At 38.1% G+C, this 27,359-nt stretch overlaps 1 protein-coding gene across 1 annotated transcript in view; it reads right to left on the bottom strand.

Moving 5' to 3' along the window:
• Positions 1 to 7,284, bottom strand: part of LOC131202485 (sodium channel protein type 3 subunit alpha-like) — a 78,277-nt gene extending 70,993 nt beyond the window's left edge. The window contains 4 exon segments of the mRNA XM_058191521.1: positions 70 to 198; positions 2,418 to 2,507; positions 3,500 to 3,618; positions 7,018 to 7,284. Of these exon segments, the coding sequence (XP_058047504.1) occupies positions 70 to 198; positions 2,418 to 2,507; positions 3,500 to 3,618; positions 7,018 to 7,284 (605 nt within the window).
• Positions 7,285 to 27,359: the final 20,075 nt, after the last annotated feature.

Genomic DNA, 27,359 nt, shown 5'->3' with positions numbered 1-27,359 from the left:
GAGATACACTTTTGCGCCAATTTCAAGTCCATTATAAAGTTTTTAAAATAAGAATAGTACAGTACTTACGCCATCAAAATGACACTGAAGTCAAGCCAGTTCCAGGGATCTCGAAGAAAAGTAAATCCTTCTAAACAAAAGCCCCTTGCAAGGATTTTTATAAGAGATTCAAAGGTATAAATTCCAGTGAATGTGTACCTGGAAGCATGCAGGTGAAATTTGAAGAATTTTGAATTCCATACACTCCTTCATTTGCCCACAGATTTCATACTTAACAACAAATAAAAATTTAGAAATAATAATTTCCCCCAAATGCTCAATAGTATAACTCCCTAGTGAGATCAGATGAAGGTAACACACACTATTAATACATTTTTGTATTTTATTTTGACCTAACAACAATAATTTAAGACACATTGGATGAATGTGTCCATGATCCATTGAGATCACAGCTAAAGTTGTGTTAACAAATACATACATCAGCCCCTCGATATGTATTCTAGTAGAAAATTGAATATGCAAATACATTATAAGTTTCACTTCTTGTTTCTAGCAAAAAAAAAAAAGCAAACATATTTCACATATCATAAAATCTTGCTACTCCTATATAAATAGGTCATTCTCCGAATGTCCATTTTTATGAGCAACACCCATACCGGAAAGCTGGTGCCTGGGGAGAGGGAGAACCTCAGATTTGCATAAATAATTTATTTATGAAATATATGTGCAGGCCACCGCAATCAAAAACAACTCTCAGCGACTCACATAAAAAGCACACTATAAAACAATCCTACATAAAAATTAAAAATACAATACTGCAAAAATAGAAACAGGATAAAAGATCCAACAAGAATCAAATTAGGGGAAGGTTCTCTGAAAAAAGCTCTCTTTACAAACTTGTGAAAAATCAACCCAGAGGGAGGAAAAAATCAACCCTGAGAGAGTCAGCCTGACTTTCACGTGGGCAGAAAAGCAACGGCTTCAGCCCCGGAATTTTCCAGAAGCATGGCATTCGGTACAGATTTGGTTTTGTTTGTGTTTCAGGGGTGGAAGGAAATAATGAATTTTAAAATTTAAAATAGTGACTGTTTGATGGTGGCACTACAGAAAGGGGGCTGAAATGAAGGATCTAAAAAAAAAGGTATACTGTAACAAGTTGGCCAAAGTTCTGAAGAAAGTATGGGTCATTTTGTAGACCTTGGCTATAAGATCCATTGTTACTAATTTGTGGGGTTTTTTTCCCCACTCTGACTCTACAACCTCCTTTCCTCTTCTCTCCTTAAGCTGTTTTTGAATATACGCACCAATGCATACATTCTGCTGAATAGGCAGGGATTGTGAGCACAAAAAGAGAAGCATGATTACTCAGCTTTCAAAAGTGATGGGCCATGATGAGCATCAAGGCATCATTTGAACAGCCCGAAGTAGTAGTATAAATGATGTGGGCCGAACAAAAATGAATGGTTAACTACTACAAAGGGGAAGATGTCGAAAGGAAAGGAAGAGCAAGAAAAAAGAAATGCAGAGGCGGTCAAGCTGTAAGGGAAGGAGGTTATCACTGCCACGACATCAGCAACTTTAATCATAAAAGGTGCAGGTTTGTGGAAGCTAATGCTGGTCTGAGGATCTAACTAGGATTGATGCCATTCATGGAATTAACAAGACACTATGTGGACTCTTAAAAATAATTTGCAATCCCAATTCCTATGGAAATAGCCTTTTTTAAAAAAAAAAGCTGATTTGTTGGATAGGCACCTGGGACAGTAAATCTATTTGCTGTATTATTATTTTTTACTCCAAAGTAAGAGCAAATGTGTATATAGGGATGCACTGCAACCGTAGTTGGAATTAAAGTGTTAAAGTCTGGCATCCATTCCCTGATTCTTGTTCTGCCTTGTAGACCCTTAGTATGGTTTCTAATTGTCTGAAGGTCATCCTATCTATGAGTGTCCTCAATTTATTCAGTACCTAGATCAGGGCTTTCAAACTCCCAGTCCGCGGTCCGAATGTGTCATGCACTGGCCACGCCCATGCCTGTTTTAGCAAAGGGGGTGGGGAAGTTCCAATACGTCCCGTGACGCCACCATGACGACATGAATTTGACATCACTGACCTAGATGCACGGTTTTTGAGGAAACCCATTCTGAGTTTCATCGAAGGATATAACTCCAAAGTCACACGTTTATCCCTTTATTTATAACCTAATCATAATTAAATATAATTATATCGAAATATAAATATAAAATTAGACTTAAAAAGTCTAAGTGCTATTGCTATAACTTCATTTACAAATCGATTTAGAGTATAGGAGCAGAAGGGAACACAGTTCATCTACTGAGGCTGCTCATTAAAAACTCCAATTGAAAATACATAAAAACAAAGATAGCTTATATAGGTTTTAAAAGAGTTTGACTTACTCTACATTCTTTGTCCATTCTGGAGGATTACTCATGGTCATAAATACACAGTTGGTCAAAATAGTGCACATAATAAGCATGCTGAATAATGTAAAACCCAAGTTAAGGAATATTGGCCCTTTTATTATTTGCTATATCGCCGAACAAACTTAATGACAGAGCCATCCTTATTTTCCCTGAAACAAAGTGAATCCCACAAAGACTACAGCAAAAATAGACAAAAACATGGCACATTTAAAGATCATGCTTTGTATTAAGAGGGCTATCATAAGCAGATCATGGGGTTACATATCAGCCAATAATAGCAAGGAGTCGCTATATGCCAGCACAATGTGCTACCCATAACTGAGTGTTTTCCTTGTACTGGAGAACTTGATTATATGACCCAGCCATATATTTGTTGCACTGATATGTCAATATTTTATTCACCAAGCATTAATGTCTCTACTACATTCTAAACGATGTCAATTCAGCATCAAATTGCCGAGGCCACAATGTCACTGAGTTATATTTTTTCTAATTATAACTTCAGCACTTTATTTAACTTTCTGAATAAAAGCTATTCCCATAACTAATTATTCTTTACACAGCCAAAATAATAGGCAACCATTAACAAGAAGAATCCAAATACTGATTTCTTTTTTCCTCATTCCCCTTAAAACATTCATCCTTCTTCATCTCCTCATCCCACCCCAACTTCCCTTTTGTGACCACGTTATGCTCCTTATGCCACCTGGTGCAGATGATATATTTCATGTCTCCTGAGATACATAATTATTCGAACAGTATTATTTCCTTTTAATGACATGAACAAACATAGAATGCATTAGTACAATGAAGGCGGAGGGGGGGGATACTAAAGTACTATTAAGCATTTAGATTTGTAATCTAAATATCCTGAGAGAGAAAATATTTGACCAGGAACTTTAACCCAGTTTATTCCAAACCACTGTTCAAAAATGCCTTTATCATCAAAAGACGTTTCTTTCTGACCGTAGGGGTAAAGATAGTAATTATTTTTCAAAATAATATTGGAAAAACAATTCAACTTTCATTTGTGACATTCAGCTGGAAAAGGATATGAATGTACCAAAATTTTAATAGCAATTTTTCTGAGAGGATTGAAAGGGGTTAAAATGTACAAGGCAGATGTGGCACTGAATCGGAAAATTGCCTTCCCTCTATTCAACACAATGAAGGTCTGTAGAAAAAAAAACCACAAAGAACAGCTCGATTAGAATATTCTTATGAAGAATACGTAAATGGTGTGCTTCCTAAATCTTGATATTGTATTGACCTTTGAAGAAAATGTAGCACTTTAATATTCAGCACCCAGATTCAAATAAGGTAAATTAAAGGTGTTGGGTTTTTGTTGTCCTTGTTATCACAATACCTACAATTACTATCACTGCTAACTTTATTGTCCATTTGAGTGTCACATTTTGTTACATTGAAAAACAAATCAATTGTTTATAGGATAATATAAATTTTTTAACACATAAATAAAAATGATCAGAATCAAATAAAGTCCATAATTTTTTTATCAAGACAATAGTACCACACTTTAATGAATTCAGAAGCATAGGTAAATATTCTCGTATTCAGTAAATAATCTCTTACTGTGTATGAGCAAGAAAATCTATGAACTGGAACAGGCTTGCCCAATGCATCATTGTACAGATGCTGACTAGAAATTCTGGTCATTGCAGATTTGGAGAGCACCAGATTGGAGAAGTTTGACCTGAAACATGGTGCAACGTACAAGGAAAACTGTGTGATTTGTAACTCGCAACTGCAAACTTGTAAAGTAACACATAATTGTATCTCTGTAAGAAAAATAGGCTATGGTGATATAATAATGTCCATTCAAATGTCATATCCCACCAATTTCCAGAGGCTGACTCAGAATGGCTATCGTTGTGGGAGGAGGCTGAGTCACTGGGATCTCTGCATAGTAGTAGAGACTCTACAGCTGAGAATTAACGTACTCTTCCAGCTAAGGAATATCTGCCAGGAACCATGGGTAATATTATATCCAAGTATTAACTTTAAAGGGCACTCCATCTTGGACCAAACAGCCAAATGTCTACTGTATTATGGTGCACTTCATGCCTACAATGGACTGCTCCTCTCCTAGCTAGAGGAAAAGAAACTATGATGAACTTGTGATGAGCAACCTTCACCTGCTTCAGGAACTTATTGAAACTACACTTATTCTGACTAGTTCCATCCTTCAAAATAACTTGCTTTCTTCCTGACTTGCTTGTTGCAGCAACTTTATCATAGAACCTTCTCGTCACATTGTTCCACAACTCCCACACTACCATCAGTTAAGGTATAGAAACCAGTTTAGCTATTATGAACAAAACAGATCTAGTTCAGGGCAAGCTGCTTGTATATAAACAGAAAGCACACCCACTTAGAATAATAAAACTGATGAGTTTTATTATACTGAGAGTCTGTATTCTTAGCTAGCCCTATAGTTATTGCCACCGCCTTTTGTTTTTAAAAAAGAAAGGATTTTATTATTGCAAAAGGTACTATGCAAAAGTAGGAGATCAAGAACAGATAAGCAAGATGATATAGTGTAATTAAATATAATTATATAATAATTATATAAATAATAATTATAAAAATAAATCTATATGTATTACCGGTAGTCCTCAAATTACAACCACAATTGAACCCAAAGCTTATGTTGCTAAGTGTGTTAAGTGAGTTTTGCCCCATCTTACAACTTCTCTTGCCAGATTTGTTAAGTGAATCACTGCAGTTGTTAAATTAGTAACATGGTTGTTAAGTGAATCTGGTTTCCCCATTGATTTTGCTCATCAGAAGGTCACAAAAGGGAATCACAGGACCCTGGGACATTGCAACTGTCATAAATGTGAGTCAGTTGACAAGCATCCGAATGTAAAACACATGATGATGGGGATGCTGCAATGGTCATAAGTGTGAAAAATGGTCATAAGTCACTTTTTTCAGTGCTGTTGTAACTTCAAACTGTCACTAACTGAACTGTTGTAAGTCAAGGACTACCTGCATATAAAAAGTGTTCTATAGCAGAGATGGCTAACCTTTTTGCCATCGCATGCCGGGGGGGTGGGAGAGCTGTGTGCCCACACCCATAATTCTATGCACTCCGCCCCCGCGCATGACCCCCCGTTTCCCCCCCCTCTCCTGGCACGTGATGGTCCGATAGGCCCATTTTTCTCTCTCACCTGGCTCCAGAGCCTTTCTAGGAGTCTGGGGAGGGCAAAAACAGCCTTCCCCACCCCACCCCAGAGGCCGAAAATGGCCCATTTGCCAACTTCCAGTCCCACCGGAAGTCGGCTAACAGGCCATTTCTGATCTCTGGAAGGCCTTCAGAGAGTGGGGAAGGCTGTTTTCGCCCCTCACCCCCAGACGAGAGAGAGGCTCTGGAGGCTGGGAACAGCAAAAAATGAGGCTTTCCCACCACCACCCCCCGAGGCTCTCCGGAGGCAGGAAACAGCCTGTTTCCCTACTTCTGGTGGGCCCAGAAGGCCAGAAAATCAGCTGGCCGGCATGTGCATGTGTGCCAGAGCTGAGCTCGCATGCCCACTGATATGGCTACATGGGCCACCTGTGGCACGTATGCCATAGGTTTGCCATTTTAGTTCTATAGTGTACTACTTTCTTTCATCCCCCACAAAACCATTAATTTTTACTTAGATATTTGTATTTTGTGTTCTGTTCCCTCCCAACCACAACCAAAGAGACACGCGAGCTGATTATCTTTGCCAGCAATTTACTTCAGATAACAATTTACTTCAGATAACAGTTCTGGCAATGAACCTGCGATTGCCTGCCACATTCTCCTCAGACCAGCGTAATTGCAGTTCAGGAATAAACAGAAGCCAAAGTCTGAATCACAAAATAGCACAGCCAAAGCTCCCAAAAGTCTGTTTTTGTCCATCACGGAGCCCAAAGGCAGCTCCACCCACTTTTATACCCTGTGGGGTGTGGCTCCGTGACTCAGCACTCCCTGGGCCGGCCCCTTCCTTCCTTTTGCTGCGCATGCTTCACTCAGCATCGCTGCCTTGCATCTAGCCACAATTGATTCTCCTCAGCTGGCTCTTGGAGCTCTGCCAGGGAGGAGGAGGAGGGGTCAGGGGAAAAAGGCCGTGTCAGCTCCTCCTCCTCCACCTGGTCTGCCTCTGGGACCTGGAGCAGAGCCAGAGAGGAAAGTCCCGCAGAGGGAAGCCCTGTCGGCTCTTCCCCCTCACTCTCTGAGTCACTCTCAGCCAGGAGGCCCAGCTCGGGGGCTGCAGCAGATACAGCACTTTGCTTTACATTTTTATAGTTGTTGTTTATATTTATTTAACTCATATTTATAGTGATTTTTAATCGATCTTTTTTTTTTGCAGCCCTAGGGCCAGTTCTGCATGAATATAAAACAGGAAGCCCATGAACCGTACCCATAAAGCCATGCTGCAAATGTTTTTCACATTTTTCCTGAGTGTAAACTGAGAAAGATAAGCTTAAATGAGTACACAACGAGAACATCAAGGGTTCATAAAATCTTTGCAAAATCCAGAAAATATTATTAAAAATCCAGCCAATATTAATTAAAACTCACTTTTTTATTGCTATAGTAAGGGTCCAGGTCCTCCAATGGTTCGGACACCATTCCAGAAGGAATATCGCCATATATAAAGGGAAGTGTTTTTCCTGCTTCCAAGTCACTATTTGGCTTTGGCCCACTCTCATCATCGTTATCCGTATGTTCTTGTTTGGGCCTTTTTGCTTTCTCTTCTGTGCACCGTTTTTCAATAGCTGCAAGAGATTCTCTAGTAAAAAAGCGGAAACTGTCAGGTCCTGGTGGTACCAGCAGTGTCTGTGCCATTTTTTCATCCTGCACATTGAAATTACTTTTAGCCTATTGCATAAGAATGACCTGAAAAAAAAAAGGTGAAATAAAAAATGATTGGAAAAATAGACAGTGTTAATATAACACACATATGTAATACATATAAATATTTAAACACAGATACCTGCACACCAGGGGTGAAATGCTCCCGGTTCGGACCGGATCGCCCAATCCAGTAGTGATGGCAGTGGGTGGTTCGGAGAACTGGTAGCAAAAATCCCTGCCCTCCCACATGCCCAGCTGAGCTGCGCGATCATCAGAGGCTTTTTTTTTTTACTTTTAAAAGCATTTTTTCTTCGGCTGAAAAAATGCTTTTAAAAGTAAAAAAAAAGTCTCTGATGATCACGCAGCTCAGCTGGGATCGTCAGAGCCTTTTAAAAGCATTTTTTCTACAACCTCTTCGGCCGAAGAGGTTGTAAAAAATGCTTTTAAATGGCTCTGATGATCCCAGCTGAGTTGCCTGATCGTCAGAGCCTTTTAAAAGCATTTTTACTGCTGAAAAAATGCTTTTAAAAGAAAAAAAAGTTGGCCACGCCCATCCAGTCACATTAGCCCCTCCCCACCAAGCCACGCCCACAGAACCAGTAGTAACAAATTTTACATTTCACAACTGCTGCACACACATATACACACAATCGCTTTTGGATTTCTCATCCCAGTACCACTATTAAATGAAACCTGCCTCTGCTTAGCTTCTGAGCCAAGACAAGATCAGCTATGGCTGATTACCTGCTGAGGCACATAAATGGATGGATGGACAAGATCAAATTCCATTCTAGAGCCTTCTAGAGTACTCCAGAGTTACTTGTATCAATGTACAAGTCCCACAGGGTTGTCAAAAGCCAAGCAGTGTCTGAAATCTCTGAGTGTATATCATGTTAGCTGCTATTTAACTTTCTGAAAAGATTGCAAAGCGTAAGAAGTCATGACTTCATGAAACAATCCTCCAGCCCTGAACATTTCCCCATTCTAAGTGCTGATGGCTTGAGTCTTATTGACAGATGACAGGGCAATATAGACATTATGACTAGGTATTAGCCCTTGCTCTTTCTTCTTCTAGCCACCCTGATGGAGTATTTTGGAAAGAGCATGGCCAGAAGAAATCAAATACCCTGAATGTGTGATGAGGATGTGGGGGGAACCATAATAGTGGGAAGAACCAATTAGCTGAAAGGCAATTTGAGATTTAAACCAGCTCAAGGTATCAACCATTCTAGTAGGGAAAGGGAGCAAGAAGTCCAACAAGTGCTAAAAGGTTTATGTGGATATGAGAATGGGGAAGTTTGGAACAATTGCCAAGACAAAAATGAAACATTTAGAGGGGAAAAAAAATACGTTCTACCTTTTTGATTTCTGAAACTGTGCCACAGAATTTCATGTAAATTTTTAGGGTGGAATATGCAGCAGCCCTGAACTACAAAATCTTTCTTTCTTCCAGAGGCAAAATGAATTCATGGAGTCCCATCCTTTAACAGCGGCTGAAACAGAACACTTTCCCAGTCAGTGGATTTTTTTTTTTTAAATTGCTTTTCAATTAATAACAAAAAAAAAAAAAAAGAGGAAGAAAAAGAGCAAAACACATAATAATGATGGAGGTACATATACTTCAAAGAGAAGAGGCAAAAAGATATCACATAAAAAGGTATAGGTGTGGGTTGTTTTCCTTTTAGCTTGCTCTTTGATCCTTAGTTATGGGGCCATTATTTTGAGCAGCATTTGATTCAGAGGAAAATTAACGATTATTCATTTTTCTAATCTTTTAAAGAACTACTATCAGTTATGTTTCACCTATCTTTTTTGGCTGAAGATTTAAAAACTGAATAATGTAATGCAGTAATTTATTGAAAGCTGGTGTATGGAAGGGAAGGGATTCCTACTATACATGGAAAGATGGGGAAGAAAGAAATCCTTAGCAAATTTCGACATTTTGATAAGGAACCTCAAACAGCAGTTTTGAAAAATCTGACATAAATAATGATTTGCGGTCAAATAATTATTTGAAATCAGCATGTAAACTTTGAACCTTCCAAACTTTTATTGTTCCTGTTAATATTCACCTCCTTTCTTTCTCGCTCCATGTTCCAACATTTTTTACAGCTTTCATAGTCTGATTTTCTTTTATTCCTGCCTTATTTTATAGAATTTCCTGTCTGCTTGTTCTTCCCTAAGTGCTGGGCAATTCAAATAATTTTCTCCCAGCATTAAAACAAAATGTCAGCTACAAGATTTTACCTCCTTCAGAGACTTTCAGATTTACCGTCACCATTCTGTGAAGTGCCTCTTGCTATAAATAGTGTGGTAATTTTATAGCATATTAGAACAGGCAGGTACAATACTTTAAAGAACATCTATTCTCATAAATCAATATTCAGAGATTCATTATATTTAAGCCGAAGAAAACTTTCAGATAAAGAAAAATCACATTTAACAATACTACAGCCCCAGTATTCCATTTAAATAACTGTACTCATCTTTATACGAAAACTCCAACATTTAATCTAGCTATAGATGTGATTTCACTTCTTTTCAGCCTTGTTTTCATTGTTTGTCCTGTTCTTGAATGAAAAGTGTATATATTTAGACTGTTCTACTTTGGGAGGAGAGAATTTTATTTGTACATGAAAAGCATGATTATTAATCTATTGGAACTATAGGCTTCTATTATAACAAGACAAAGCAAGCTCTGTCTAGAAAGGGGCTGACGAAAAATAATTCCTGTAATTCAAGTTCTAGCAACTTGAATTTATGTATTTATGTCCTGCCTTTGTTGTTTTAGAAATAATTCAAGACAGCGAACATATCCAACACCCCCCCTATTTTCCCCATAACAACAGCCCTGTGAGGTGGGTTAGGTTGAGAGTGACTGACCAAGATCACCCAGGGTGCTTTCATAATAGCTAAGGTGGGACTAGGACTCTCTTAACATTTTACAAAAATAAAAGTTGGCTACTTTGCTTTCTGCAAGTTCCTTTCCCTCAAATTCCTTAAAGTCGTTAGGAAGAATTTCCCTTGAAATAATTTCTTCTGAAAGTATTCTCCAGCACTACTGTCTTGGAGTTACAGAAGCTGATGCTGAACACAACTTGAAGGTACTAAATTTAGAAAAGCTATATTAATGGTATTAACCTATGCCTTCCATTGAGTGTGGTTGAGAATCATTCCACAGATAGACTTAAAATGCAGCTGAATCTCCATTTGAACTTGCCATTGTTTACACTGAGAAATGAAATGGCTTTCATCATTCTTGGATGAAGAAATAGCACAGATAGAAAAAGCTTTAATAAAAGCTTTCTCTTTTTTTTCTTCCTTTTCTTTTCTCGAAAAAGAAGGTGGAAAAATAGCTTGATGTTTGTATAAATCTCTGATTGTAGTTCGATCTTAAATTATATATTAATGTTGTTTGGGATTGGGAAAACAGAACCACTGGATTTTTTTTTCCTGTTAGGGTGCACTAAGCTAAGATTTTGAAGCCCATATTTCTTCATATACTAGCTTGACTTTGAATGCAAGCTATGTGCACTTACTTAAAAAGCAATATTGCCAATTAATAGAATGGCAAGAATGACATCCATTTGAACTCCTTCAATCACCTTAGATAAGCAACGTGCAATTTCTTTTTTCCTGCCTGAACTAAAAAGAAGCTACAATAATTTGTGCCTATGATCCAGATCTGCACTGCAGAAGATGAAATCAATTTATTTATATTTAAAGTCATGTTGAGAATGGCATGAGGAAAAGAATCAGGAACACCAGTGTTAACCTGACCCAGAGAAAATCTATAACAATAAAAGCAATTAGAGAGCCAGTTTGATGGAGTAGTTAAGTTACCAGGCTAGAAGCTGGAAGGCAATGAATTTTGTCTGTAAAATTCTATTCCTACTTTAGGCCCAAAAAAACCATCTAAAGGACCTTGAGCCCATCTACATAACTCTTTCTTAACTATACAAAGAAAGCTATGGCAAACTATTTATACAAATCTTGTCAAGAGAACTGCAGTGATTTATCCATAGTCATCACTGACCTGAAAGGACTAAATAAATAAAGCAAGAAATTACAAAAAAATCCAAGATGAGTATTTTTATTTTCCATTGGACTCATAAGGCACTCCATTCTACAGCAAAGGTATCAATCAATATCATATATCTATGGGCCTGAAGTCTGAGTTCCCCGTAATTCTTCAAGCCCCTGTTTTTTTAAAGAATTTGAATAAATCTGAGACATACATGAGAAACATTTTAACATTCTCCTCTTATAATTGCTACCAACCTGCCTTCCATTGAGGACCTGTATACTGCATGAATCAAGAAGAGGGCCGTGAAAATATTTACAGATCCCTCACATCCAGGACATAAACTGTTTCAACTCCTACCCTCAAAACGACGCTATAGAGCACTGCACAACAGAACAACTAGACACAAGAACAGTTTTTTCCCAAAGGCCATCACTCTGCTAAACAAATAATTCCCTCAACACTGTCAAACTATTTACTAAATCTGCACTACTATTAATCTTCTCATTGTTCCCATCACCAATCTCTTTCCACTTATGATTGTATGACTGTAACTTTGTTGCTGGCAATCCTTATGATTTATATTGATATATTGACCATCAATTGTGTTGTAAATGTTGTACCTTGATGAACATATCTTTTCTTTTATGTACACTGAGAGCATATGCACCAAGACAAATTCCTTGTGTTTCCAATCACACTTGGCCAATAAAAATTCTATTCTATTCTATTCTATTCTATTCTGATCCTCCCTGTCTAGATATCCTTTGCTGCTATTTTCAACATTAATACTTTGTCTTTTGGCATCAGTATGGATGTATTTTTAACATTTAGTCGAAATATTAATCTGCACAGCCAGGTAAGTCAGTTTCTCATACAATGTTTTGATTATTTATATATAGAACTTTTATCTTGGTCTTTAGGCAAATAAATGCTCTCAGCAGGGCTTTGAAAATCATAGCATAATGATGAAATAAATTAGTAAGCAGGACCCCTATATATCTGAACAATTATTTTAGCACCTAATTTAAACAAATGAATTTGTATCTAATTCATACAAATCAGATGCTAATAATAAGAATAAAATGGAAATCTGTTAATAAAATGGAGATCTTCTAAAGAAAAGCCACATAACAGCAATTCAGGATCACTGCTGATCGGAAGAAAGCCTATCAATAATAATGCCTTTGATGTGTTAACAGTCTCAATACTGAAAGTTTTGAGCACCTCTGGTGTACATGGGATGGGTCCCCTGAACACCATTCCTGTGAGACCTATTGCATAATGGCTGTTCCTTAGCTGTGGGGATGCTATTTATTATGCTTTTATCTTCATGTTGTTAATGTTTACTTGTTAAACTTATTACTGTTTAGTAGATCTGTCAGCTGCCTAGTCAGATATAACTGAAGCAGCACTTAAGCAGTAGTGGGTTGCTACTGGTTCTCCCCAGTTCGCAAGAACCGGTAGTAAACATTTTGAGTAGTTCGGAGAACCGGTAGTAAAAATTCTGCCTGGCCCCGCCCCCAATCTATTGCTGCCTCCCGACTCCCAGCTGATCGGCTAGAAGGATCAAGACTCACTTGTCGAAGAAGAGGAAAAAAAAAACAAGACACCGTCCCTTTAAATTGAGAAGCCAAGAAGCCTCCCAACTGATTGGCTCGCTTCTCAGCCAGGAGATCGCTTGGCAAAGAAGAAGGGGGGGGGGGAAACGCTGTCGTTTTAAATTGACAGAGCTCGAAGCTCCTTTCTGGGTCAGCTGAACAACAAATTGGATAAGTGAAGGAATTCTTATACGGTTCAAAGTTTTTGAAGTTTTGGGGTTTGTGCAACATGGGGCTTTGTGTTTCTAAAAAGGTTTGGGCGATTTCCATTGTGAAGTATCCTGTCTTGAATGAGTTTTCTGCCTGCTTGTAAATGGAGCCGAACTTCCGGCTTCCACTTTATATTATCTGTAAGCACCGGTAGCAGTTTTCTGCTTACAAAGTTTCCTTTATGCAGCTGGCAGGAATGCGGAATTCCAGGCAGGTTCCTTGCTAGCAGCTTGATTATTCCTTAATTATCTGGGATATTTTATTTGGGAAATGAAGAGGGGAGAGTTTGATTCCTTCCCAAAACAGATTAGTGGGGTGGGGAGGAAATGGGAATTTTGAAGTAACCTTCCCCTGGAGTGCGGAGGGAATTGGGATTTTAGGCTTGCTGTCAAACATCAGCCATAATACTAATGATTGTTTTGAACAATATGCAAGTTGTATTACATGAATGGCTATTTTATATGTGAAATTATGACTGAAACCTATATAGGTTCACACTGTCAGGAAGTTTGTCCTTAGTTTTAGGTTGTTCTCTCTTTGTTGAGTTTCCATCCATTGCTTCTTGTTTTGCCTTTTGGTGCTTTGGAAAATACTTCCCCGCCCCTTCTTTCTAGCAGCCCCTTAAAAGACTGTTGCCTATCACACTCTTGGGCAAAGCATGTGAGCCATTTCTTCCTTTCAGTAGTCCATGAAAGTGCATCTATAGCAGAGGTCTCTAACCTTGGCCACTTTAAGACTTTAAGACAGCAAAGCTGGCTGAGGAATTCTGGGAGTTGAAGTCCATAAGTCTTAAAGTGGCCAAGTTTGGAGACCCCTGATCTATAGTATGTAGATAATAAGGTTGCAAAAAGGTAACAACATTTTTGCAGAATTATAGATACATTGAGGCTGGGTGTGACAAGGAATGGCTGGGAGGGGAGGGGCCAGGCTCTCATGCCCCTTGACATGAGAGACATTGAGTTGGCCATGCCTACCCAGTCATATGACCATCAAGCCAAACCCAGTCACATGACCATCAAGCCACGCCCACAGAACCGATAATAAAAAAAATTAGAACCTACCCCTGCACTTAAGCCTAGTAAACACATACACACACACACAATATGAATTAGATAAATATAATATAAACATAGATATCATGGTTTTGAAGAAAAGAGGGGAACTCAATTCATGATCTCTCCGTGTGGACATTTGGTTATTTCTATCTCTTAGCCTACGTGCTAATGACTATTACATACTAATGTAATAAAATCAATATCAATAATATTTCTAGTAATAGCTGCAAACAGAGAAAAAAGCAAGAAATGTGCAAAATCCAGCAATGTTAACCAGACCACAGTGTTTGAAAGGGCTACTTCAAGCCACAATCACATTTGATTTGCAGTTGTGGATTGACCCTATAGTAGGATTGTGCTCGAGTTTAAACAACTACAACTACCAGAGATTTATAATTTTTTTATCAAGCAACTAATAGATTATACAGGAATATAACTGCAAAATCCAACTGTTTAACTGGATATCTTAATGTTTTTATTATGCTTTTAATGTATTTTCCAATATTTTTACTAAACAGAATGGTATTCTGGCAAAAGTTACCTTACATTGTTTGCTCCCATCTCTCTGTATTCTCAAGTAGTTTGAGAATATGCCTGAATTCATCTTTGCCAATTGAGACTGAAGGGTCTAGGATGTAAAAAGTTTCTTTTATCAATTTTAGTTGTTTTTGGGTAAGAATTACCTATTTTTCATGTTGATGTTGTTGTTTTTTACTTTGCTCTTTGGCCAAAAGGTCAAAACAGTCCCTTCACAAAATGGCTTCACCCTCAAATGCATAAAAAGCTTGCCTGTATCATATAACCTGCCAGGAATTATTTCCTCTAAGAATATTTTATTTATTACATGTCAACTACAAAATTAATGTCTGTTACTTCCTATTCCCACCCTATTTTTGTAAAATATACCCTACTACAATATTGCAGCATCTTGTCCAGACCTTGCAATAATTTTGGTGTCAAGTTATCTTTTCCATTTGCCAAACATGTGTCCTTTTTTGCTATCTTCAGTGGCTCTTTAGCTCGTATATGTATATGTATATGTATATGTATATGTTTTTTGTTTTTTTTGTTTTTTGCATTTATATCCCGCCCTTCTCCGAAGACTCAGGGCGGCTTACACTATGTCAAGCAATAGTCTTCATCCATTTGTATACTATATACAAAGTCAACTTATTGCCCCCCAACAATCTGGGTCCTCATTTTACTTACCTTATAAAGGATGGAAGGCTGAGTCCACCTTGGGCCTGGTGGGACTTGAACCTGCAATATTGCAAGCAGTTGCTGTTAATAATAGGCTGCATTAGCCTGTTGCGCCACCAGAGGAACATATGTATCTACTGTATATGTGTGTGTGTGTGTGTGTGTGTGTGTATTAAAGTTTTGGTTCATACCGATTAAAGCAACCTAATCATTGTTACTTGATAGCATATTAATCACCAAGAAAATAGGGAGAAATGATATATTGTTCACAAAGCATTTATTTATTAAAAAAAAAACCTCCAGTAATGGAGCCCCCACAACTTCTGAAGGCAAGCAAAGTGAGTGGGGAAAGACAGATTATGTAGCAAAAGATAGAAAATTAGTCATGACTCATTTAATGACTGCATCACTTAGCAATGGAAGTTCTGGTCCCAACTTTATTTATCCAGTTCATTTCATGCTGTGAAATTAGTCAGTTTGTCCATTGACAAATATATTCAAAAGTTCCATTGGTAGCACCGGCTAATTTCAGTCACATCAAGAACTCTTCCATATATGGAGGTTGGTATTATTCCCACCTTGCCCCAGAGTTTCCATGCCATTCTCCTGCTGTAGCAATCTACAGAAAACTTCCATTTGGCAGTTTGAGATGCTAAAGTTCAACAGTGCTTTGGGCATTCTGGTTCTCTGCTGGCAGGAAAATAGGCCACTCTCCATCTTGTGACTACAAATGCAGTGCTTCTGGACCATCATGGCATCCATGCACCAGGAATCAAAGCTTTTCATGGGCAAACTGGCTTTTATTAAACGGGGAAGCAAGGATAAGGCAGGGGGCAAAGGCCATTGTACTGGCAAGCTCTCAACTGCAGGGCGTCCCTATTGTAAACTGGAGGAAATGCCATTCAACACAAGAGGGGACCCATTCACACAATGCCGGGGTCATAAAGTCATTTAAAAAATCCAATCCTATTACAATTGCTCACTTTTGTATCTATTAGTCAGCCCACTGAGTAAACCTGACCAGGAAATAAACTCCACAGGAAAGTCAGAACTACTTTTATTCATTTTTATTTATCGCTATAAGAGCAGTTATCTTGGAAATCTGATTGTTCAATACCTCCTCTTCCTTCTTATAGTTTAGTGAATTGGGGAAGTGTCTGCGTAAGCCACTTCTGAATGTTTTTTTCTGGACTTCAGAAAAAAATGTTTCAGTATGGTTTACCTAGATAACAGGGCCTGCTTATCTTCTTTCCAGATCATCTTCCTTACTCTCTAGTCTAAACCATGTACCAGGAAAACCTAAATATAGGCAATCTGAAAGGTTAAGGAGAAATCTTCATGATATAAACTTCTGCAACTCCAAGGATTTTTGGACCCTTTGCTACACTCAAGTGCAGATATTTGATTAACATAACATACATACTTTAAACCCTTGGTTTATTAGACTTTGGATCATAAACTTCAGATATAATAACTTTTTCATTCAGACCCACATTTAACAGACATTTAACTCAAATCGTTCAACTGAGAGTCTACAGAACACATTAAATTACGGTTTTACTGCAAATTATTACCATTAACCAGTTACATAATAGCATACAGTGTAAACTGATCCACATGATATAAAATTATATAAATAATATACATTTTAATTTAAAAGCATGTAAAAATAACTTATATGTGATTCTTAGGATATTAAAAACAGAATGAAATAATATTAAGAAGGAATAAAGTGTCAGCAATAGCATATTGATAAAGTATATTTATTTAGGTTCTAAGAACTAAATTAAAGGTTCAAAAATATTAGTATATTAACATTTTAACCTCCCAGGTTAAGAAGTAGAGATGTCAGTGAACTTCCATTAAAGGAAAAAATTGGGGGATATTAAATATAAATAGATAAAGGCCTCTCATCTATGCAGTTTCAAGCACCTCAGATTGTTGCTGAAATCTCTTTTCATATGCAAAGAAAAGTTGAAATATACTCCAAATAACAAATTACCTGTCTCTCAGCTTTCCTCTTCCTATTTCAAGTTAGACACCAGCAAACACATATGACTTTATAATATTCTGAAATATTGGATCTGTTTTCTGCCCTCATTACGATCAATCAACATTTGTTTAGAAAGAAAATAATTTGTGCAGATTACTGAAGCTCAGACGTTAACAATTACACTTACTCTATATGGAAAGGAGTCAGAGTTGATTACTTCATTCTTGTATTGGCTTACTGGAACCTAGGTGGGGCTTATTTCCACATGGGGTTTATTCAGATATAACTTTCCATAGAGCTCCAAACTTCATATCCTGCCATTTCTAGTAGCTAATGCTGAAGTAAATGACAGATTATATATTTATATAATAGCTGCAATGATTGAAGACTAGATTGACAGTTAAGGAAACAGGGCAGGGTGACACAGCAGCCAAAATAAAGGCAACTGCAATCATGGCACATAGAACATCATCAGAGTTGGAAGGGACCTTGGGGGTCTTTTAGTCCAACCCACTGCTCAAGCAGGAAGCCCTATAACATTTCAGAAAAGTAGCTGTCTAGTCTTTTCCTAAAGACCTCCAGTGATGAAGCACCCTGAAGGTGCAACTTCTGAAGGCAAGCTGTTCCACTGGTTGATTCTTCTCACTATCAGGAAATTTCTCCTTAGTTCTAGGTTGCTTCTCTCCTTGATTAGTTTCCATCCATTGGTTCTTGTCTTGCCTTCTGGTGCTTTGGAAAATAAGTTGATCCCCTCTTCTTTGTGGCAGCCCCTCAGATATTGGAACACCCCTAGTCATTCTTTTTATTAGACTAGACGTACCCAATTCCTACAACTGTCCTTCATGAGTTTCAGCCTCTAACCCCCTACTCATCTTTGTTGCTCTTCTCTGCACTCTTTTCAGAGTTCCAACATCTTTTTTATATCGTGGTGACCAAAACTGGATGCAATATTCCAAGTGTGATCTTAAAAAGGCCTTATAAAGAGGTACAATCCTAGGCAAGATTCATGCTTCAAAACTCAATTAAAGAAAATATTTCCACACATGGTAAGAGAGTTCTGCTGTGTTCCACTGTCCATCCCATTTTCTGAATCATTTTCCAAGAGTACCCAACCCTACTAGGTATCTACCATATTTGGGAATAAGTTCCATTAAACTCAAAAAGTTATTCCTAGAAGAGAATTAGGAAACCTTCACTAAGTAAAACACAAGGAGGGATTCTTATCATTTTATAGTATTTTGTATGGCTGAAAGTTTGCTTCTCCATTGACAGATTTGAGGTTACACCAGAATGCACATGTAAGAGAAAATATTGATTTCCCCCAACTTTGAAACAAGTGACCCTTTGGGCGGTGGGATGTTGCAATCTACTATCTATGCGGTAGGTGGGTGGATCAGGTCTATTGCTTTTTAATCTGTCATTTATGGATAAGAAGGGATAGTTTGGAAATGAATCAAGCGATTTCCTCATTTCTTGGAAAGTGTCACTACTTATGTCAATTCAACACAAGGCATACATCATCTTTAATCCTCTTGCCAAAGTCTGCTTCCAATTTTGCTTCTTCCCTAATTAAACTTTGCTGATTGGTGTTTTATTTGGAAATACAATTTTAATATTTTCAATATTTTTTAATTAATGTATTGCTAGACTTTCGAAAGGATTACATGACCTGAATGGCAAACGTAAGGAAGTAAAAATAAATGTTTCCTATTTTTCTATAAAACAAATAGCGTATTCAACTGAAACATAGTCTGAAACTATTGAACCTACTTTTAAATAAATTCTATTTCTTTTTCCTGGATTTCAGAATGGATGAAGATTTATGATAAAATTATGTTAGGCATTTAAGTGAACATTATACTATTCATATTCACATGGTCACAATATAAAGATAACTTGCTATTGGTAATATGCCCTTCTTTTCTGCCTTGGTCCCATGGTTTTCACTTCTAAAGGAATATTCCTGGCCTAATCAATCTCCCTCATGTTGTCCAGAGCTTACAGCTTACAATACTTCAGGGCCAGCAACCCTGAGATGCAACCCCAAAAGTGTTATTTAACAGCAATACAACATGCCAAACAATCTTCTTTATGCTATGTCTTTTTTACGTTGACTTTACGTGACCTCCAGCCCATGTAAAGCAACGTATGTTAGCTGCATTATGAAGCAGTGTTACAGCATATCATTGTTAGTTGTCCCCACGTTAAGGCAGTGTTTTCTTTCTCATCTTGGTATATTCAAATCCCTGGGCAATGTCCTCCTGGATCATTCTGTCTTGGGCAGTGAGAGAGTCTGGCTCTTTCAAATGGACACTCCTTCCATACTCACCAGGTACTTGTGAGCAAATCTGGTTTGGAGGCCTGACACTGAAAGAGAGATAGGCTGACTAAGACAGACAAGGGCTAGGCAGGACATTAGAAGCAGAACTCACAACTCAGTCCCACCAACTTACCTTCTGTTAGGGAAGATATTTTGAAACACGGGCTTCAATCTCTTTCAGAAGAATGCTAAACTTATGTTTAAAAGCTAACACTGGGGGGATTGTGTAAAACAGGGAGATGTTGTTGTTCCACAAAATTCTCTCTCCTTTTATTCTATAAAATTCATCTTATTACAAAATTCCTGATGCTTGTCAGATAACGCAGTAGTGGACCAAACCAGTGGATGACTCCATTCCAGTGTAGTGCACAACTTCCCTTTGCCTTATATCAGCTACCAAGCACATAGCAGGCAGATTGCATTACGGTTTTGTGGTTAGCCAGGATAAAAGAAGTTAAAAATCCAGAAATTCCACGTGGACTGAATATCACACAATGCTGTATTTGAACTATGGCTTGGAGAAAAATGCTAGGGCCATGCCTTGAATTGAGCATTTGGATATCTACTATATATAACTTCTACTAACGCAAATAACTTCATTAATTATCTGAGAATAAGAATCCTCACTCAGATTTAAAATAGGATAGACAGCAGGCACAGCTTAATTAATCCCCATTGCTGATCCGTATTACTTTTGGCATTGTCTTACTCTTGCCCTCAGCTAAAAAAAGGAATAGAAGAGATTTTTGCAAGCATAGACATTATAAAGATACATAGACAACAATCTTCAACCCTGTACTTCAGAGTAGAGGCATCAAAACTGACTTCAGTTTGAAGTAAGAAGAAATCAGATATTCATTTCCTGGGCTTACTTCCCTGTCAATGACTAATAACATCTCTGTAGCGTTACCCAGCCATTGTTGAAGCAATAAAAATCTTGTTTTCTTTAAAGCTTTTTTGGAAGTTAAGTTTGGTCGACTTCAGAAAATACTAATATCAGTAATAGGAGAAATAACCTGAAAGTATGTTCCAATGTACCTTTGATTCCAATAAGATTTAATCCTAGGATGACCAGATATGGCACACAAAACTTTGAATGACTCAATGGCAGAAAAGTGTTGAGGTTGTCTCTATATCTTTGCTACCATCTAATGGTGATTTCAGTTTTTGCTTTTAGTCCAATAGGCATTTAATTTTGGGAAGACTTAAGCATTTCTTTCAAAAGAGAAAGGTGAAGTACCATTGACTATTTGGTAGTATAACCTGATCTCGGCTGCAAATATTTATAAGATGACTGGAAGGCAGCAAAGAGCTAGAGTTTCTTATATCACTTTGGTTTTATCTATTGCTCATCCAGATTTTCAGGCCAATCTAGTTTCCTTAATCAACAAGCTAGAAAAAAATTAATTAAGAGAAAATTCAGGCTGTTGTTTCTCATTATCCATTGATATCTCTACCAAACAAAATATACTGAAATATTAGCCAAAGAAAGATACATATTTTATATTTTCATATGTCATAACAGTAATTAAGAAACATATTTTTAATGATTGAACACAATTAAGAAAACATTTATCCTTGAAATCTAACCCAGTCCTAACATATATTCATTCTTCATAGGCCTATCCTTTTTGGCAGCACCTACAAACTAAGTTATTATTCCAAAAACTTCTGTTGCCGACACAGGAAAGCAGTAACAATATAGAATTCATTCCAGAGAAAAACCATTATTTCTGTACTACAATCTTATTGAGAGATCTGAACATGATCTAAGTAATGGGGCAAACCACCAATGTAAATATATCCATAGGTTAATTTAATCTGAATTATAAAATATACAGACCAGTAGAATAATTCTGGAATAAAAGCTGTGCTGCTTAATTAACATGCACAGGGGCACAGATACAAGCAGGAACCACTATTGTCAAAGGAAACACATTAGTGGGAATTAACATATAGCATAATTAATTCCTTGTGATGGCTTCTGTTCCTAACAGGCCTCACTCTTGCCTCAGAAACTTATTAAAGGTTGAAAGTAGGGTTCCTTTCATCTTCACTACTCCAGCTATCACATTCCTCCCCTCACAAAATCTACTTCATGTTGAAAAAATAATATTTATAGATTTGGTGCATACTACTGCAAGGATCAAAAATCCAAGGAAAAGGGAGTCGTCTTCTGAAAGCAATCTTGTGAAAATAACATAGACTATTATATGCATTTCTTCCCTAGGGCACTTTGATTTGAGGGCTTTATAACTATACTAAAGCCTTTTTTTAAAAAAAAAATGTCAAGCACATTTTCTTTCTTTCCTTTCAGAAGCAACATGACCTCCTTTGGCAATATAAAACACCCCTGGTCTCGCTTTAGAATAGATAAAGTCATATTTTACCAATTGATCCAATCCGTAGGGGGAAGAAGTGGAAAAAATATGCAATATTTACAGTGTTAAAGCCATTATTGCAGCTTAATCTTGTGCATATTTACTCAGAGGTAAGTCCCAAAGCTTTCAATTGGACTCAAGTCACTGTGTAAAAGATTATAGCCTAAAACAGGTAGGAGGGGTAGAGGCAAGGGGGCAGAAAGATAGAAATAATATTTTCTTTTTTCAAAGCAGCACAAAACCACCCACCAGCACAGCATCACTTCAGCTGGATAATCCAACATGGCTTTAAATTTTCCCTGATCCTCTTTGGCTGCATCTGTACATCCCAGCCGGAGACTAAAACTGGGTGCTTCTCTTTTTTTCCCATAAAGATCTCAGGTTGCTAACATTCCCCCCCACCTCTTAGCCCGAGGAAATGGCTTGCCAACTTACCTGATGATAAGGGAAGGACGAAGCACAGCCCTAGCATCCATCTAAGCAGAAACATATAACACGTTTGCTTCCTATTGTAATGAGCCAGGTCTCCGGCCACAAGGTTCTCTCTCTCTCTCTCTCTTTCTAGCTGGGTGTCTATATATTCACTTAATTTCTGCCTTCTTGGAGGAAAAGAAAAACACAGAGACCTTTCCAGAATCCTTGTGGCTCCTGCCTCCGCTTCCTGTTCTCAGGCTCACTCTATGGTACCCAACATATATCAGAAAACAGCTCATTAGGAGGGGGAGAGGGAGGGAAAGGGGGAGAGGAGAGAGAAAAAAGACGGGGAGGGGGGGGAAACGCAGCACCTTACATGGCAGCTCCATCTACTGGTCAAGGGAAGGCATAAATGAGAAGCCCAGGGGTTTTTTTTTTCTTGAATCCACAGCTTGATATCTGTGCTCCTCCAGGCAAGGAAAGGAGAGGCGCACAGACATCACACACACACACACAAACACACACAAAGCGCCAAACTGACTGCATGGGCAAAGTGGCAAGTGATACTGCAGAACATCTGCAGAATATTTCTCTCCTTTGGGCAACATTCTGTGGCTGCCCAAACTCCTCAGCACAACGGTTCCTCTTCCCCCCACCCCCCCCACCCCATCCCCCAGACCAGGCTGTTGTTGTGCTTGACTCAGAAGATAGCCACTTCTTTCAAAGCTGCCTCACAGGTGTGATAACACTACCATTTCCTCTAGGGCCTCTCCCTGAATTTGTTCCATTAGTTGTGTGTGGGTTGTTGTTGTTTTTTTTCCCCATGCCATGTGATTGCTTTCCAAACAGGGTTTCGTATAGGAAATTCATTTTGGGCCACGTGATGATAACTGACAACTGTCCCATCTTCTCCTGCCACTTCTTTTTTGTTGGTTGGTTTGTTTTTCTTAAAAGAAAAATTCTGCTGGTGGAAAGAAAGATTCAGCCTGGCACCCAGTATTACTTGGGGGGGATTCATGAGCTCCAGAGGGCATGTAATTATATCCATTACCAGAGCTAGCAACACTTCTAAACAGGTTGTGAGTTCAAAATACAACATCCGGGGTAAATACTTAATATCTGTCTACTATTTGAATAAAGGAATCCACAAGGTGAACTGAAAATGGCTTGCAATAGGAAGTTGCAGTATAAAGCGTTAAAACAAGGCCGTTTAAAAATTTCCAATTGTTAACAAAATCAGTTACATAATAACAGAAGGCACGATGGAATAGCATTAAGCTAAATCTAGGAAAAATTATTTATTTATGTATTTATTCAATTTCTATAGCTGTCTATCTTAATCCAATTTGACTCTGGGCGGCAGAATGATAAATGTCTGCTGAAGTACAGCCTAAAAGGTTAGAATGAATTAGAAAGAAAGCCTTGGGAGAATATTGCACGTTGCTGATGAAAAAAGCTTCCCTCCAAGGCCAGCCTGCAACCTAGCTAAGACTAGGTGGGAGCAGGAGAGCAACATTGATGAAGTGACACTGGATGGAAGTCAGAAAGTAGTTAACAGCAGCTAAGTATTTATTTATTTATTTTTATCCTGCCTGTATTTTTTTTAAAATAAATAACTCAAGGTGGTAAACATACTCCTTGCTCCTCCTACTTTCCCCACAACAACCTTTGTGAAGTGGGTTGGGCTAAAAGAGAGTGACTGACTCAAGGTGACCTAGCCGGCTTTCATACCTGAGATGGGACTAGAACTCACAGTCCCCCGTTTCTAGCCTGGTGCCTTAACCACTAGCTCTCCAATGATAACGATGAAACATGCAAAATGATTTTTTTAACACACACACACACACACACACACACACACACACACTGCCCTTATGCACTTGTATACAATTTATCATCAAAAAAGGACAACAGAGAATGTTCTTTCTGCGCCAACTCAGAAAGCTCAAACTGCCCAAGGAGCTGCTGATCCAGTTCTACAGAGGAATTATGGAGTCTGTCATCTGCACCTCTATAACTGTCAGGTTTGGTTCTGCAACCCAACAAGAAAGACACAGACTTCAGAGGATAATTAGAACTGCAGAAAAAACAATTGCTACCAACCTGCCTTCCATTGAGGACCTGTATAATACACAAATCAAAAAGAGGGCCGTGAAAATATTTACAGATCCCTCACATCCTGGACATAAACTGTTTCAACTCCTACCCTCAAAACGACACTATAGAGCACTGTACACCAGAACAACTAGACACAAGAACAGTTTTTCCCCGAAGGCCATCTCTCTGCTAAACAAATAATTCCCTCAACACTGTCAAACTATTTACTAAATCTGCACTACTATTAATCTTCTTATCATTCCCATCACCCATCTCTTCCCACTTATGACTGTATGATTGTAACTTTGTTGCTGGTAATCCTTATGATTTATATTGATTGTTCCTGATTGCTTATTTGTACCCTATGATTATCATTAAGTGTTGTATCATTAAGTGTTAAATTTGTACCCTATGACCAGCATTAGTGTTGTAAATGTTGTACCTTGATGAAGGTATCTTTTCTTTTATGTACACTGAGAGCATATGCACCAAGACAAATTCCTTGTGTGTCCAATCACACTTGGCCAATAAAAAATTCTATTCTATTCTATTCTATTCTATTCTATTCTATTCTATTCTATTCTATTCTATTCTATTCACCATTAGGGAGTAATGGATTTTTATCTTGAAGGGTCAAAAGTTGTATTTGCCAATTAAGCAAAGCTTGCTTAAAATTATTTTTTCTGATTAATTACTAATTAATTACTTTTCTGATTAATTACTAATTAAATAAAAAGATATGTATTGCATAATACCTTGGGTGCAAGAGCTAATCTGCTGAGTTGCCCTTAGTTCAATTAATGTCAAGAATGGAAGTAAGAGGATTCAAAAAGGAAAAATCCTCTCTGTCTTTGGCAGATGAGGTACATCAATTGCAATTTTATCTCTTTATTCCAGTGTCTCTGAGAAGAAGTTAACTCACCAGATGTCTATGAAGATTTTCAATCATCCAGGTCATGGTACTCTCAAAGATGCTTTTTTTCTTCTTCAAAAGGCAGTTGAACTATGCCTTTTCCTTGAAGAACAAGACATTTCTCTTCTCATCCAAGAAGTTTCATCAGTTATGATGGTGAGGGAATGGAAGGATAGGTATCGACAGTTGTGATTGGATAGTGTGGGGGAGATGGAAGGATTGTATTTCTTTGCAGTCTTCTGGTTGTTAGCTCTCTCTCTCTCTCTGTGAGCCATTGAGGGTACTTGGAGGTTTATCTGCACCCTCAAATGGGCATGAAATCTTCTTGGAACTGCTGAAAGGAGATAGGTGGTACCCGTGTTGAGGACCGTTGGTTTGAAAGAGGGGTAAAAGAAGCCATCTCTGTTAAAATTGAACAGCCCTCTCTCAACAGAGGGGAAAGTTGAAATAGTATAGATAGCAAAGTCCACATTCTGGACAGAGAAGACGACTGGTTTGAAAGAGGGATCAAAGAGGCCATCTACATTAAGATTGAACAGCCTCATCTCTCAACAGAGGAGAAGGAATACGACACCACCTATCTCCAATCTACAACACACTCTTTTCAGCAGTTCCAAGAAGGTTCTGTTTGCACTCTGATTCAGGTGAACCTGAGAGCACAGATAAACCCCCAAGTGGCCTCAACAGCTCTCAGAGAGAGCGCTAACGACCAGATGACTGCAAAGAAATATGACCCTTCCATCTCCTCCATACTACCCTGCCAGAACTAATCCTTCCATTCCTCCCACCATCCAGTCAGAACTGATGAAGCTTCTTGGAGGGGAAGCCAAACATCTTTTTCCTCAAAGAAAAAAAAAAGTCCAGTTTCCTTTTTTAAAAAAAGAATAAAAAAAGCACCTTTGAGACAAACTCACCAGGAAATTGGAAATCTTTCTCTAAATGTGAGGACAGATCGTTTGCATGGGCTGCAAAATATCACTTCTGAAAAAATTCTGAATATTCATGAGGCAACATTGCAGTGAAAAATTCTAGGCCATGAGTGCCCAACTTTTGGCTTGTCTGGGCTGCACTGAGTAAAGAGAAATCATCTTGGGCCACATATAAAATATATAATATAGTTAATGTATATAAATAACAAATTTCCTTTAATTTTTTTTAGTGAACTTGTACTGTCGTATTACTAGTTATCTGGGGCCATATGCAGCCCACAAGCCATGGGTTAGACACCCCTGCTTAGAATGAAACTTTACTGGCATGTCAAACACCACAAATTCATAAACAAAAGAAAAACAATTCTCTATCTTCCTTCCATCTAGGTTGCCCAAAAAAGCAGCACATGGCAGCATGATGCTAGGTGGCCATTTTGAGTGGTAGTATGGCATCAGGGTTGAACTAAAAGCCTGGGTCTCTACTTCAGGCCCAGTCTTGGCACTGCTGCCAAATGCTGCTGTTTAAGATGGCCTAGATGGGGTATGGGAGGGAGATAGAGATGTTTCTTTTTTGTTCAGAGGTATGTAGTTTACCGAGATTCTCAATCATTTGCGATAGTGGTGAATAGCTGTAGCTCGGGTGGAGGGGGTAGTTTTCTATACGTTTCTCAAGATGTCAGAGGACTGCAATGGGTAAGAACTTCAAGGAGATGGCCTCCTGTTTTCTTGTAATGTTCAACAAACCATAGAATCAAGTTATCCATTTTCCAAATTGTTGACACACTGAGCCCAAAAGTTTGCCATCACTGAAATAACTAGCAACTGTTAGCAAAACAGGAAATCATGAGAAAGAAAGGCAAGATTTCCTGATCTTTTTTGGTATAAGAGGGAGGGAAAGACAAACTCTGTTAGGCTTTCAATATTCCGTT

Source organism: Ahaetulla prasina, chromosome 1, assembly GCF_028640845.1.
Source record: "Ahaetulla prasina isolate Xishuangbanna chromosome 1, ASM2864084v1, whole genome shotgun sequence".
Taxonomy (NCBI): domain Eukaryota; kingdom Metazoa; phylum Chordata; class Lepidosauria; order Squamata; family Colubridae; genus Ahaetulla; species Ahaetulla prasina.
This window is presented reverse-complemented; position numbering and strand designations above follow the sequence as displayed.